Here is a 16,737-nt window from a genome sequence, read left to right as displayed (position 1 = left end):
GGTACATGTCGATTAACACACAGCAAATTCTGAAAATCTGTAAGTGCCCAGTCAGATACATCTGAGAGGGAAACTAACGGGGCTGTCCTACTGTGGTGACCTATTCCGTGAGTTCAGAAGAGTGTCTTCGATCTTCAAGCTCGAGGGCACTCACCTGAAAAACCTCAAGCTGGATTGACCACAAACCCGATCACGCACGCACGAATGCAGGCACACACACGAACGCGCGCGCGCACACGCACACAGACAGACACACACACACACCACACCCCCCCCCCCAGGGAAAGCGGGGGAGCGCTGTCTGAAATTCACACCCGCTATGAAGAGGAAGGTAAAAGACGGCTGCACAATAACGGTAAGTCCTTTACGGGAGGGGAGAAGGAGTGGAGACAATTTTAAGAAGTAGAATAAAGTTTAGCGGGCCGGTCGGTTTTCCTTGGTCCTGAAAAATCCATTGAGCCAATTAAAATGCCCGGTCAGCGAAGGAGATTGCCGACGGCTGCCCTCGACTACCTGTAACTACATAGCGACCCCACTCCACTGCACTTCCAGTTCAAAAGAACCATGCCAACCACTTTTTACTCGTGTAAAATTTTTCAACATGCTGAAATGTTTTACGCGACCTAGCTGAGGCTGCGAGTATGCGGGAACTTTCCTCGAGCATGAAGGAGAGTTCCAGTGACCTCAGAGGACCTCCTAGGACCACGTGTCGACCATGCTGCGAGTTTGAATCGAGGGCAAACTCTTCTAAACTCGCTGCAGTGGGACAGCCCCTTAAGTTAACAGGCCAAAACATGCCGGCAGTTCAAGGTTTCAATTTCAGTTTATTGTCACTTGTCCCAGTTAAAGTTCAATCTTCTTCCTCTCCTGGAGAACAACCGACTACCTGCAGTGAACACACATCATGGTCTGAACTTCCATGTTTATACCTTGCCAAAGCAGCAGCGAGCAAACAGATATAGCCAAATGGAGGTACAAGAACTTCAGATCCTATAGTCTTGAACAAATAAAATTGCTGCATGAACTCTGTGTTGGGCAGCATCTGAGGGGGGAAATGGACAGACAACGGTTTTGGCCGAGTACCTTCCTCAGACTCATTTTGATTATTACTAAGTGAGTGGAGGGCTGTTTGTTCAGAGAGGGTGAAATTGGAGTGGGTTAGGGGTGTGGAGAAGTCGAGAGAGTTTATGTTGTGGTAGCAGTTGGAGATGAACAGGTCAAGAGAAAATAGAAAGTAGAAGGCTGGAAGAGGGAGTCTAGGAGGAGGAGTTGTCACTTGGGGGGGGGGGTGCGAGGACTCCTTGCCAGAGAAATGGGTCTGGAGGCAGAGGGTTCAGTTTAGTTTATTGTCACAATTACTGAGGTGCAGTGAAAAGCTTTTGTGTGCTATCCAGTTAGCAGAAAGACAATACATGATTACAATCGAGCCATTACAGTGTATAGATACTGGTTAAGGGAATAACATTTAGTGCAAGGTAAAGCCAGCAAATTCATGCAGCATCTCTGGATAGATGACGATTTGGGTTGAGAACCTCCTACAGACTGATTGTGGTGGGATAAAGCTGGAAGGAAGAAGGGGCAGGACAAAGCCTGGTGAGTGATAGGTTTTTACAGGTGAAGGGGGCATTTGATAGGCAGGTAGCTGGAGATTAGAAGACAAAAGGACAGAGGGAGTGCGAATTATGGAGCCATAGGAAGCAATATAGCTGGAGAGGGAAGGGCTAAATAATTCTGAGTCCAGGTGGGGCACAGGGAAGAGGGAGGGGGGGGGGGGGGGTGTGTTTTTAGGTTAGTTACCTAAAACTGGTGAGATCGACGTTCTTTCCATTAGCTTGTTAACTACCCAAGCAGAATATAAGGTACTGTTCCTCCAGGTTTGTGTGGCCTATCTCTGACGATGGAGGAGACTGGATGGTCAGTATGGGAAGGGAAAGCAGAGTCAAAATGGTTGCAACCGGGAGATCCAGCAGTCATCAATGGACCGAGTGCAGGTGTTCAGTGAAACGGTCGCCGAGTCTACGCTTGGTGTCTCCGATGTAAATGAGGGCACATTGAGAGCACTGAATGCAGTAAATGTACAGAAGATAGAGAGTACAGAAATGAGATAAAGAGCGTAGAAGCATTGTGTCAAAGCAACAACATTTCCCTCAATGCCAGAAAAACAAAGGAGTTGGTCATCAACTTGAGGAAGCAGATGGAGTGCAATGATCAACAATTTGGCAATTTGTAACACAATTTCCAATGATTTGGCTTGGTTCTCCATTGATATGACTAAGTACAGCAATGCCTCTATTTGCTTAGAAAACTAAGGAAGTTTGGCATGTCTCCAACAATTCTTTTCAATTTGTGTAGATGCACCAAAAAAAGTATTTTTCGGGAAGCATCACAGCTTAGTGTGGCAACTGCTCTGTCCTAGGCTGCAAATACCCAGTCCACCAGCAAGCTACCCTCTTACCACCCCGCTCCACATTAACTCTGCAATGCTGCCCTAGAAAGCAGCCCACATTATCAAGGACCACTCACATGCTGGTGATTCTTCCATTTCCTCTTACCCGTTGAGCAGAAGATTCAAAAGCTTAAAAGCCCGTACCACCAGATTCAAGGACAGCTGTTTCTCTGCGGTTATTAGATTCTTGAAGGACGTACCTCTCATTTGTGAAGTACTTGTTTTTGATCTTCCAACCTACCTCATTCTGGCACTTTTATTTATCTGGACTTCCTCTGTAACTCTATATTCTGCATTATGTTGATTCTCTCGTTTGCACTACCGGTTGTAATTGTGTATGGATTGATCTGCCTGGGTAGCACAGAAAACAACAATTTTCACTATCTCAATACAAGTCAATGTACCAACAACAAACACCAATTATTATTTCATATACCTGGTGCTTTTTATTTTTTGCCCCTCTTAATTTTGAGCACGCATTCCAGTGGAGTGGGCTTTCAATGGGGAACTCATCAAAAAGCCTTGGAGGATGACCAAAGGTATTAAGGAATGTTTTTAAAAAAAAAAGGTGATTATGCATCCCAGGGTACTCAAGAAGGTGGCTCTAGAAATTGTGCATGCATTGCTGATCATTTTCCAATATTCCGTAGATACTGGATCATTTCTTGTGGATTAGACGGTAGCTAATGTTAGCTAATGTTATCCCACTTTTTAAGAAGGGAGGGAGAGAGCGCAGGGAATTGTAGACCAGTTAACCTGACATTGGTGGTGGGGAAGATGCTGGAGTCAATTATTAAAGATGTAATTGCTGCATATTTGGACACCAGTAACAGGATCGGTCAAAGTCTTCGTGGATTTATGAAGGGAAAATCTTGCTTGATTAATCTTCTGGAATTTTTTGAGGATGTAACTAGTAAAATGGATGAGGGAGAGCCAGTGGATGTAGTGTATCTGGACTTTCAGAAAGCCTTTGATAAGGTCTCACACAGGAGATTAGTGGGCAAAATTAGGGCACATGGTATTTGGGGGTAGGGTATTGACATTGATAGAAAATTGGTTGGCAGACGAAACAAAGAGTAGGAATTAATGGGTCCCTTTCAGAATGGCAGGCAGTGACTAGTGGGGTGCCGCAAGGCTCGGTGCTGAGACCAGAGCTATTTACAAATATTCATGATTTAGATGAAGGAATTAAAAGTAACATTAGCAAATTTGCTGATGACACAAAGCTGGGTGGCAGTGTGAACTGTGAAGAGGATGCTATGAGGATACAGGGTGACTAGGATAGGTTGGGTGAGTGGGCAAATGCGGTATAATGTGGATAAATGTGAGGTTATCCACTTTGTTGGCAAGAACAAGAAACAAGATTATTATCTGAATGGTGTCAGATTAGGAAAAGGGAAGTGCAACGAGACCTGTGTGTCCTTGTACATTAGTCACTGAAGGTACAGTGCGTTCAGAAAGTATTCAGACCCCTTCATTTTTCCACATTTTGTTACGTTACAGCCTAATTCTAAAATGGTTTAAATTATTTTTTTTATCATCAATCTACACACAATACCCCATAATAAAAAAATGAAAACTGGTGTTTAGAAATTGGAGATTTAAAACTGAAAATGGCCATTTTCATTTTTTTAATAACCAAAGTTATCAACGTATAATTTTTTGTGTTGGAAAACAAAATATAGTGGCACAGCTGGTAGACTTGCTGCCTCGCACGCCAAAGATCTGTGTTCGATCCTGTCCTCGGGCACTGTCTGTTGAATTTGCACATTCTCCCTGCAAGCGTCTGGGTTTCCTCCCACATCCCAAAGACACATTGGCTTTGTAGGTTAACTTGTTTCTGTAAAATTGCCCCTAATGTGTAGGGAGTGGGTGAGGAAAGTGGGATAACAGGACATGTGTGACTGGGTCGACAAAAATGCTGGAGAAACTCAGCGAGTGAGGCAGCATCTATGGAGCGAACGAAATCGGCGACGTTTCGGGTCGAGACCCTTCTTCAGACTGATGTGAGGGTGGGGGGGGGGGGGGGGGAGGAAGAAAGGAAGAGGCAGAGACAGTGGGCTGAGGGAGAGCTGGGAAGGGGAGGAGAAAGCAGGGATTACCTGAAATTGAAGAAGTCAATGTTCATACCGCTGACGGACCGAGCGGAGGTGTTGGGCGAAGCAATCGCCAAGCCTTCGCTTGGTCTCACCGATGTAGAGCAGCTGACAACACAAAAAAAGAAAGGAAGAGGCGGAGACAGTAGGCTGTGGGAGAGTTGGGAATGGAAGGGGAAAGAGGGAGAAAGCAACGACTACCTGAAATTAGAGAAGCCAATGTTCATACCGCTGGGGTGTAAACTACCCAAGCGAATATGAGGTGCTGCTCCTCCAATATGCGGTGGGCCTCACTCTGGCCATGGAGGAGGCCCTGGACAGAAAGGTCGGATTCGGAATGGGAAGGGGAGTTGAAGTGTTGAGCCACCGGGAGATCAGGTTGGTTATTGCGAACTGAGTGGAGGAGTTTTGTGAAGCGATCACCAAGCCTGCGCTTGGTCTCACTGAGGCTGATCATACGCTGAATAATCCAACCAAATTTTGTTTGGAAGTGGAAAGAAATAATAGAAATTGCATTAATTGCAATGTGTAAAAAGAGTTGAGATAATGTATTATAATTTTGCTGCATGTCTTTGTGGTATATATCATGTCTTGATTGGTGAATATGTTTAGTTTGTGACTTTATTTCAAGCAGAAATAATATGTGAATGCTTCATTGAGCATAATTCCGACTGGTAACTACACACTTCGTCCGAGCACATTATCGTACGCGTCATGCAAGCCTTCTTAAATGACCACCTAAACTGTCATTTGGCAACTTAAAAAGCTGCCAAAGTTGCCCGGCTGACAACAGAAAAAATAAATTAAGTGAGAGCCCTGCAAGGTGTATAATATTTTTGACACTGTCATAGGCCTTTCTTAGATATGCTGTCACAACGCACTCTAGTCTCTAAACAACCCTTCAGTAATTTTCCTTGCCCTCCATTTCAGAATAATAGTGTTTTAAGCCAATAACTCAACACTAGCACTGGCAATAAATAAATAAATAAACGCAGCTTTCCAGCCCCTTATCTCATTGGCCACGCTCGGCTGCAAATCGGTGTCAATCTGGTGGACCATCTTCCTCTAGTCGTGGGGGTGGGGGATTGGGAGTGGGTTCACAAATAGAACACCTTAGAGCCTCTCTTCATCTAAATCTGGCCCTGGCTACTGCTCATGGCAGAATCCCAGCAATCCTTGTAATCTCTTGATTAACTAAAATCCTGTGACAATGAGCCCTTTTAACCCTGGCAGCAGTTTAAGCTTCCACTGTAGTACCTAGACACAAGGCTACAATCGGAGATGAGTCATCAGCCATCAGATGCTGCACACTGGTTGGGTCTGCAAGTATGTTAATGGAATTTCTCACTACTTTAATACAGATTCCTGTGCTGTTTGGTTCTCTCTTCCATGCTCCTTAACCTTACCTTGAATTATTGGTTGCCTGCTGTTGCACCATGTGTTTCATTATGCATACCCATCAGCCTGAACTTCAGGCCTCACTTACCCAGACCTGCAACGGACCCCAATTATATTTTATCCGCCGGAAGATCCACCGCTTCAATCAACAAGTCCTGGCCCATCTGAACTACACCAAGGACCTCAAATTATCCCGCCTCCAGGCCTCTCCCGACGGTCCGCAACACCCGCAGACTCCGGGCCCCGACTCTGCCCTGCATCGCCTGTCCGAGTCCCGCGACGCCATCTTGGCCACGAGGAGCGCCTTCAACACTCACCAGGACGCCGCCTTCACCGACCTCCGCGCTGATGCTGCCGCCGCCGACCCTCACCTGCCCACCGATAACGCCCAGCCTCGCCGCTACGGTAACTCCGACTTTCTTCTCCCCGCCGATTCCTCCGACCCTCGCCGCTCTCTGGGACAACCTAGCCTCATCGCCGCACCGGGCCTACCCTACGCCGCCGTCTCACCGGGCCTCCCCAATAACGCCGCCGGACCCGACCCACCGGGCATCGCCGCCGGACCCGACCCCGACCCACCGGGCATCGCCGCGGGACCGGGGCCTTCCCAGCATGGCCGCTGCACCGCACCCCGCTCATCTCGTCGCGTTCCCGGGCTAGCCGAACCTTGCCGCCGCGCCGACCATCCGCCCACCGGGACCTCCCACAAATCGCCCGCGGACCCCGACTCAACCGACCATCGACGCCGAACATCGGGTCCGCTGACCCGCGCCACCGGACTCTCACCATCGGGTCCGTTGGCCCGCGCCTCTGGACCACCACCATCAGGACCGCTGACCCGCGCCACTCCACCTCCCCCCAACAACCCACAGCCGTCGCCTTACCTGGAGCCTGGACTCTCCACTGGGCCTGAAGCCCTCACGCTGCTCACTCCCTCTCTCCTGGGTTTGACTCCACTGGGTCCTAGTGCTAGTCGACCCAGCCTTGCTCACCTCAGTGGCAGTTCGACTGAGTCTCCTCCCCCCACCCCCTCTAACTGTAAGTCTCCTCCCCCCACCCCCTCTAACTGTGTGGCCCCTGCTCTTCCCACCCACCCCACCACAGCCCTCTCACCCCCCCCACCCCCTGACCACCCACCACCCCCCCACCACACATCGCCTCGTCCCCACCTGCCTTCCTCCGGACCCAACCCCCATCCCTGTCGAGAGTGTTCACCACCCCCCCCCGACCTCCCCCTCTCCAACACCGAACGGTCCGTCCTCAACAGAGGTCTTACCTTTGTCCCCCTCCGTCCCCCACCGCAATGAATTCCGCGCACACCACGAATTGGAGCGCTTCTACCGTCGCCTCCGCCTCACAGCTTTCTTCCATGGGAAGGAGTCCTCGCCCCCCACATGACCCCTTTTTCCCGTCTCCAACGCACCCCCTCCTCGTGGAACCCCCCTCGTGGCCAATTTCCGGCTTTAGAACTTTTTATCAATAACTGCCGTCGCGACATCAACCGCCTCAACTTCTCCACTCCCCTGTCTCACTCCAATCTCTCACCACAGGAACGCTCTGCCATCGACTCACTACGCAACAACCCAGATTTGGTTATCAAACCCGCTGACAAGGGAGGTGCCGTGGTAGTCTGGCGCGCCGATCTCTACAAAGCTGAGGCCACGCGCCAACTATCGGACACCTCCTCCTACTTACCCCTGGACCATGACCCCACTGACGAGCACCAGGCCACCATCTCCAGCACCATCACCAACTTCATCCACTCCAATGCCCTACCCGACCGAGCCTCCAACCTCATCGTTCCCCAGCCCCGCACAGCCCGATTTTACCTTCTCCCTAAAATCCACAAACCAGATTGTCCCGGAAGACCCATTGTCTCCGCCTGTTCGTGCCCCACCGAACTCATTTCCAAATACCTTGACTCCATCCTATCACCCTTGGTTAAATCCCTCCCTACCTATGTCCAAGACACCTCAGACACTCTCCGTCGTCTCCGCGCATTCAATTCTCTAGGCCCCCACCCCCTCATCTTCACCATGGACGTCCAATCACTATACACCTCCATCCCCCACCACGATGGTCTCACAGCCCTCCGGTTCTTCCTCGACCAGAGAAGCAACCCATACCCAGCCACTGACACTCTCCTCCGCCTAGCGGAGCTGGTCCTTACCCTCAATAACTTCGAGTTCGACTCCTCCCACTTCCTCCAAATACAAGGCGTAGCTATGGGCACACGCATGGGCCCCAGCAATGCCTGCCTATTTGTAGGTTACGTCGAACAATCCTTGTTCCATACATACCAGGGCCCCATCCCCAACCTCTACCTCCGCTACATCGACGACTGCTTTGGTGCCACCTCCTGCACCCGCACACAACTGACTGACTTCATCCACTTCACCACTAATTTCCACCCGGCACTGAAATACACCTGGACCATCTCCGACACTTCCCTACCATTCCTTGACCTCACTATCTCCATTGCAGGTGATAGACTTCTAACCGACATACACTATAAACCCACTGACTCCCATGGCTATCTGGACTACACTTCTTCCCACCCTGCTTCCTGTAAGGACTCCATCCCCTACTCCCAATTCCTCCGTCTACGCCGTATCTGCTCCACGGATGAGGCGTTCCACACCAGGACATCTGAAATGTCCTCACTATTCAGGGAACGGGGGTTCCCCTCCTCCACCATAAATGAGGCTCGCACCAGGGTCTCTTCCATACCCCGCAACACTGCTCTCTCTCCCCATCCCCGCACTCGCAACAAGGGCCGAGTCCCCCTAGTCCTCACCTTTCACCCCACCAGCCATCACATACAAAAAATAATCCTCCGTCAGTTTCGCCACCTCCAACGTGACCCCACTACTGGCCACATCTTCCCATCTCCCCCCATATCTGCCTTCCGCAAAGACCGCTCCCTCCATAACTCCCTTGTCAATTCTTCCCTTCCCTCTCGGTCCACCCCCTCCCCGGGCACTTTCCCTTGCGGCCGCACCAGATGCAACACTTGTCCCTTTACCTCCCCCCTCAACTCCTTTCAGGGACCCAAGCAATCGTTCCAGGTGCGACAGAGGTTTACCTGCATCTCTTCCAACCTCATCTATTGCGTCCGCTGCTCTAGATGTCAGCAGATCTATATCGGTGAGACCAAGCGGAGGTTGGGCGATCGTTTCGCCGAACACCTCCGCTCAGTCCACAATAACCTAGCTGACCTCCCGGTGGCTCAGCACATCAACTCCCCCTCCCACTCCGTCTCCGACCTCTCTGTCCTGGGTCTCCTCCATGGCCACAGCGAGCAGCACCCGGAAATTGGAGGAACAGCACCTCATAGTTTGCTTGGGGAGACTGCATCCTGCGGGCTTGAACATCTATTTCTCCCAATTTTGTTAGCCCTTGCTGTCTCCTCCCCTTTCCTCAGTCCCCCCTCTGTCTCCTCCCACCCTCCAGCCTTCCGGCTACTCCTCCTTTTCCCTTTCTTGTCCCCACCCACCCCCACCCCTGATCAGTCTGAAGAAGGGTTTCGGCCCGAAACGTTGCCTATTTCCTTCGCTCCATAGATGCTGCTGCACCCGCTGAGTTTCTCCAGCTTTTCTGTGTAGCCTTTTCTATCCTGTTGAAGTGTTCATCTGAGCACTCTGCAGAATAATTTGTATGAGACCTTGCCATTTCTGTCACATACAGAAAGGATCAGGCAAACTTTATGCATGGTGTAATATTACAGCTAGTTGATTGACAAATTGAATTGAATGACTACCTACTTTGATCTTGCTGGTAACTCAGCAATCTGTAACTCAGTTTCAGAACAAATCAGAACTGGGACCAAGGAAAGGTGAAGCCCACCATGGTCCTTGTTGGTTGCGGAAGATGTGACGCTCCAGAAAAAAGAATCCAAGTTTATCCAACCATTCCTTATAGTCAATACTCTCTAAACTAGGCAACTAAGTTGTAACCGCACACAATAAATATTCCAAATGTAGCCCAGCTAAATTTTTACATAGCTGCATTAATATCTCTGACGACATGTGACAAACATGGGAATAAGTTTTACACAATGTTTGAGTGACTCAGCTGGTCAAGTAGCATCTCTGGAGGAACGTCACCTATCCATTTTCTCCAGTGATGCTACCTGACCCACTGAGTTCTACAGCATTTTGTGTCTATCTTGGGTATAAACCAGCATCTGCAGTTCCTTTTTATTATATATTGAAGTAAGTTTGCCACTTCTGTCATTGATATTTTAGCACAGCCATCTTAATTTCATTATAATTCAAGCTTTGTTATTGATTTCACGATGATAGTCATACCGACCCATAGCATCTCAAGTCCAGTATTTATGATGACAGTCGTAACAGAAAGATATATCCACTAATTAGTTACTTGGTTGCCATTGTGTCGGTTTTTTTGCAAGGGGTATGGAAAGCAATCATTGCTTCAAAGGTTGTAACGTTTAAATGTATATATAATTTGTGTATTTTTGTGGCGTATGAACATCCCAATAGCTGAATATTATATCTTTTGAATTTAACTAGCTAGAAGACAATCATATGAAATACTGGTTTAATTTCTGTTTAGTATGAATTGCTATTAAGTTTTGGTCTTTTTCTTTCCCCTCTTCCCCCAGTCTGTTGATTCAACGAGTCTGGTGCTTGTTATGCTGTATGATTACCAAAATCGTAAATTCCTGCCGCGAAACATCTCTGACACAGAGGCTGTAATACCTGAAGTTAGAGAAGTAGAGAAGTGCCTTTGGAAGTATGTAAACTGAACATTGGTAATGTTTTTATTTTGCAGAATTAGTAATCAGGATTATATATTACATTTTACGCTTATTGTAAGGAGACTTGCTGTGTGGTTGAAACAATGGATAGTGTGGGATTCTATCACTGCAGGAGCTGTGTTGCCACATGAATATGTACCCATTATTCTTTAAATTACACAAAAAGGATATTTCAAAAATATCTTCCCTGAAGATTGCCTAAACCAGTATTGTAGACTTTAATATTCTACAGTATAGCGTGGATTTTTAGTGTGTCATTTAATGATATAGCATGGAAACGGACCATTTTGCCGACCTGTTCCATGCCCACCACCAAGCATTCATTTGCACCAATACTACATTAAACTATTTTATTCTCTCCATATTGTAATCAACTCTCCTCTGATTCTGTCACTCGCCAGCACACAAAAGCAACCTCTCCATGGAGGATGCAGAAAAAAAAACTCCACGTAGTCCCATAGTAAATGTGTAAGCAGATAGCACCGGAAGTCCGAATTGAACTGTGGTTGCTGGAGCTGTGAGGAAGCATCTCCACCAGCTGTACCACTTTTTATTGCTGAAAAAAGCTGAAACCACAAATATTCTTTCAACTTTGTGTATTATTAACTTGTTTTAGACAACAAAGGGCATCCAGTTGCTACAAACAAAGAACCTATGTCTAAAGTACTGAGGGGGAGATGGCCAGCTTATGGAGCAGAGTTCTAGCTGTGTTAAATGCAACTTTGTTTTTTTAATATAAAACCCTAAAACCACAATCTACAGATGAGCAGTCCATAGAAATTAATTATTTTTGAACTGTATATGTTATTATGAATTTGGGGCCAAAATTCTGCTGGGAGATTTCAAAAAACTGGTTTTGTAATGTATAAAATATGTAACTTTTGAATATTGCTATATTGTTTGTGAAAATGTCAATTAGAAACCACTTTATTTGCAGTTAACCGTATAGACTAAGATCATTGATGATCTTGATTGAGTTGATAATATGAACTGTTTGTAATGTTTATAAGGTGTAATATTTTATGTGACATGGTTTATTTTTAATTCGGTAAAATAACATTGCTTTATATTAAGCTAACAAAATTGTAACTAAAAGGGCCAAACATTATTCGTGCGCCTTTGACCATTTAATGTGTGGAAAAATTCTGGACTTTTAAAAGAGAAAGGTGGCATGAGAGGTATATGGAGAAATTCGAAAGGGGAAGAGCCAGGAGGTAGAGGAATGTTATACCATGAACGATGTATCAGCTCGCGAGCACAGTAGGTCAGATTAAGACAAATGAAGAAACTGATTTGAATAAATTACCAAGGTGGGGCAGGCAGGGAAGTGGAAGAACATGAGGGAAATAATTAATACAATGCACCAGGAACATTTAAAGTCAATAATGTTATGTGAGAACTGGAGAGTAGAGAGATTGTTTACTGGGGAGTACTGACATTTACAAATACAAAGAGAGGGGAAGCAAATAAAAATAGGTATGATCTGAGATAGGTCAAAGTGCAGAAGAGATTGTATGGTATAAAGATGACAGTACAGTGCAAAGGGGAATGATATTGGGGAAAAGCAAAGAAACAAAAAAAAACTGGGCAATTAGGTGGGTATTTGTGAATGACAGAATTGTATCTAAAGTTGTTGAACTCTTGAGCCCTGAAGGCTTAAGCATGCCTACTTGAAACATTGAAGTGGTGTTTCTTCTACTTGTATTGGAAAGTGTGGGAGATCAAAGTCTTCAATGTGATAAAGGGACAGATTATATTTGTATATAGGGTAACTGAAAATTGGGTAGCATGACTGGACTGGTTCATAAATATATGACCAATTTTCTTTAAGTCTCCCCGTTAAAGGGGAGCCTGCCTTGTAAACAAGAAATGTAGAAAATGTTAAAAAGTTTTAGTTTTCCTTGGAAAATATGTTTGAAGCTCCTAATGGTTAAGATGGGAGAGTCGAAAGAGAGATACTGCAATTTCTGATTTTCAGAGGGAGATTGAAAGGATGAGCATTGGAGATGGAGATGGAGAGCATTGGAGATGATTTACTGGTGAACCAGAAATATTATGGAAGAAATTGACCCTACAAAATGAAGGAAGCGGGGCCCTACTTTCCATGGAACACTTTTCTAAAGTTGAAAAAAATCTGGTCAAATTGAATTTATTGTCCTTTGTATGGGTAGATGTAGGTACAATGATTGTCTAGTGCAGCAGAAACGCAGGCACATAACTCACACAAACATAAAAACATATAAATTGTCCATAAATTATACATGTGAAGATATGGAGTATTGTAGGAGAGGGTCAAAGGGTACAAGTGAAGAAAATACAGTAGAAGCATTGGGATGTGGAACTTACCAACCGCACAGTGACCTGTAAGTTTTCATTTTGAAATAAAAAATTGAATGGAATTTGTGGTTATTAAATTTAAATTTAATAAGCATGCAGGTGAGTAACTCTTAATGTGCACCTGGAGGAGCTGCATATGTCTGTAAATTAATACATTGTAATCAGTTTGAGAAAAACTAGTTCTCTTATTTATTTAAAAATAAACATATTGATGCTTTCCTTTTATAGTTGTAAAACAAAACTTGCTGCTGCACTTGCTCGGTGTCGAATTAAAAATGATGCCGTCTCCATTCACTTAATTCTTCCTGAATCTGTGAGAAATCAAGAAAAAAGAGCTTGTTCTTTGCCACTATATGCCTGGGTAAATGTATTAAAGACCAGGTAATTAATAATAACGTTATTTACATATTATTATGCTTGTGAAGATATTTGTTTTACTGATGGTAAATTAATAGGAGACTATACATGCTGCCCGACTATCCATCAAAATGTGTTGATGTTAGCAATAAGTGCTGATAGTTGATGGTCATTAGATGACTACTCAATGATAATTTTCCAGAGGCACCCTGAGTGCCAAGATTTGTCGAACATGCAATAAGGTTATAGTTATTATAATCCTTGTAAGACCACATTGGATATGCCCAAATATAAAATCATATCTCTAGCCTCCCATATAGAAAGCATCACATGCATGACAGCATGGTTTGTGAATGGGTCCATCCAAGAACCCAAGAAATTGCAGAGAATCATGGACGCAGCTCAGACCATCACGCAAACCAACCTCCCTTCATTGACTCCATCTACACTTCACACTGCCTCTGCTGGCCACCAGAATAATCAAGGACGAGTCCCTGGGCACTCCCTCTTCTCCCTTCTCCATCAGGCAATAGGTACTGAAAACATGTGTGAAAACACATACCTGCGGATTCAGGGACAGTTTCTTCCCAGCTGTTATCAGGCAACTGAACTGTCCTATCACCAACTAGAGAGCGGTTCTGAGCTACCATCTATCTCACTGGAGACGGTTGGACTATCTTCAATCAGACATTTCTGGACTTTATCTTGCACTAAACGTTATTCCCATTAGTCTGTTTCTGTACACTGCGGACTGTTTGATTGTAATCATGTTTAGTCATTCTGCTGGCTAGATAGCATGCACAAGAAAGCTTTTCACAGTACCTTGGCACACATGACAATAAACTAAACTAAACCATATCTTGAGAGATAGGTGTGCATTCGACTTTATAAACTTTTGATACTGACTATTTTGTATTGTGATTGGACAGCGTTGAAGATGTTACTAGTTTATTGGAGAGCAAAGGCTTTACAAAGGTGAAATGTGCTGGTGAACTTGAGGGTCTGTCTTTTTGCGAGGATCGACATTGTCAAGATGTGTTACTTTTTCCAACTCAGCTAACACCTAAGCTTAATGACATGGAACTTGTTACAAGTCACAAGATGATCATCCAGGTAGGATGAAGAATTGAAGATACATCAAAAAGTAATTTAATATTTGCTTAATTTTTAAATCTATATTTGAACTGGAAAATGTTGATTTTTATCCTGTTATTTTGATATAAATCACAGTAATGGTCTATTTCCATTTTTATTCTCTAGGATAAAGGTCGAAGTCTCGCCCCACATTCTGTAAAGGTCTTAATGAACATGGATGACGATATTGTTATTACAAATGCAGGCTCACGGCTCACTATTGCCCACATGTCTACTCTAATTAATCAGAACTTGTCAAAACTCTATGTTTGTGGGGTGAAGTCAGAAATGGAACAAAATGACCTAAAGAACCTGTTTGAAAAAATGGGCTGTAAAAGTACGTGTTTAACTCTTCATTATTTGCATTCTCTTTAGTTTACAGATCAGAGGTCATATGTAACCATGAAAATGTAATTGTAAATCACCGAAGAGGGGTGCCTGAACTTTGTACACAGAGATCTTGTTCAGCACTTGCAGCACACCGAGTTGAAATTGTAGCAAGTCTATGGATGCAGTTGGGAATATACTGGGATGTCAAACTTGTGGAATGCTCATTTGGTGCTCTTTTGTAAACTACAACAGTACTTCCAAGACCCAAGAGGACAGTGATGTAGACCTTAACATGAGAGCTGAGGCTTGCTTTGCTATTGATTAAAGGACTTCAAATGACCTGGATTGCTGACTTCTGGCTAATGTCTTCAGCTCTTCATTGATATTGATCATCTTTAATTGATATCAATACCCTCATTTTTTTCAATTTCTCCCTCTGAAATCATCTGCACCCCCCCACCCTTTTCATTTGAGATCTCTCAATGACACTATTATCCCATTCCAATTTATTTTCTTAACAATGGTGGGAAATCGCAAATAGACCTTTTCTAAATTCATGGAGCCTTTAGGCTTCGGGCACAGTAGATAACTATAACCTTTCCTTCAATAAGCCAAGACACAGCACAGAGTATCCTGTGCTTCTCTGCATCAAACAATATATTTTACCAATAATCAAATGTCAAAAGTTGATTTCAAATGTTTGCATGATGAATAACAAAGTGGATGTTAAATTCAAGTACAATTACAGACCTACATTTACTTCTAGTACAGTGCCCGCCATAATATTTGGGACAAAGACCCATCATTTATTTATTTGCCTCTGTACTCCACAATTTGAGGTTTGTAATAGAAAAAATCACATGTGGTTAAAGTGCACATTGTCAGATTTTATTAAAGGCCATTTTTATACATTTTGGTTTCACCATGTAGAAATTACAGCAGTGTTTATACATAGACCCCCCCATTTCAGGGCACCATAATGTTTGGAACACATGGCTTCACAGGTGTTTGTAATTGCTCGGGTGTGTTTAAATGCCTCGTTATTGCAGGTATAAGAGAGCTCTCAGCACCTAGTCTTTCCTCGTCTTTCCATCACCTTTGGAAACTTTTATTACAGTTTATCAACATGAGGACAAAAGTTGTGGCAATGAAAATCAAAGAAGCCATAATGAGACTGAGCAACAAGAATAAAACTGTTAGAGACATCAGCCAAACCTTAGGCTTACCAAAATCAACTGTTTGGAACATCATTAAGAAGAAAGAGAGCACTGGTGAGCTTGCTAATCACAAAGGGACTGGCAGGCCAAGGAAGACCTCCGCAGCTGATGACAGAAGCATTCTCTCTATAATAAAGAAAAATCCCCAAACACCTGTCCCACAGATCACAAACACTCTTCAGGGGTCAGGTGTGGATTTGTCAATGACCACTGCCCGCAGAAGACTTTATGAACAGAAATACAGAGGCTACATTGCAAGATGCAAACCACTGGTTAGCCGCAAAAATAGGATGGCCAGGTTACAGTTTGCCAAGAAGGACTTAAAAGAGCTCCCACAGTTCTGCAAAAAGGTCTTGTGGACAGATGACACGAAGATTAACATATCAGAGTGATGGCAAGAGCAAAGTATGGAGCAGAGAAGGAATTGCCTAAGATCCAAAGCATGCCACCTCATCTGTGAAATACGATGGTGGGGGTGTTATGGCCTGGGCATGTCTGGCTGCTGAAGGTTAACACAAAGTTTATCACTTATCTTCATAGATCATGCAACTGCCGATGGTAGTAATAGATCATGCAACTGCCGATGGTAGTAATATTCCACAATGAGTTCTGATTAAAAACGTGCACTTCAAACATAGA

At 44.8% G+C, this 16,737-nt stretch overlaps 1 protein-coding gene across 4 annotated transcripts in view; it reads left to right on the top strand.

The window, feature by feature from the left end:
• Window positions 1-16,737, top strand: part of LOC129698192 (putative methyltransferase NSUN7) — a 98,207-nt gene that overhangs the window by 35,361 nt on the left and 46,109 nt on the right. For all 4 annotated transcript variants that reach the window (XM_055637171.1, XM_055637157.1, XM_055637149.1 and 1 more), the window contains 4 exons: window positions 10,568-10,698; window positions 13,289-13,441; window positions 14,347-14,530; window positions 14,678-14,888. In XM_055637171.1, the coding sequence (XP_055493146.1) occupies window positions 10,568-10,698; window positions 13,289-13,441; window positions 14,347-14,530; window positions 14,678-14,888 (679 nt within the window). The remainder of the gene's footprint in view (window positions 1-10,567; window positions 10,699-13,288; window positions 13,442-14,346; window positions 14,531-14,677; window positions 14,889-16,737) is intronic.

Source organism: Leucoraja erinacea, chromosome 1 (genome assembly GCF_028641065.1).
Source record: "Leucoraja erinacea ecotype New England chromosome 1, Leri_hhj_1, whole genome shotgun sequence".
Classification (NCBI taxonomy): domain Eukaryota; kingdom Metazoa; phylum Chordata; class Chondrichthyes; order Rajiformes; family Rajidae; genus Leucoraja; species Leucoraja erinaceus.
The sequence above is the reverse complement of the archived record's forward strand: the minus strand, read 5'-3'. Positions and strand labels throughout refer to the sequence as shown.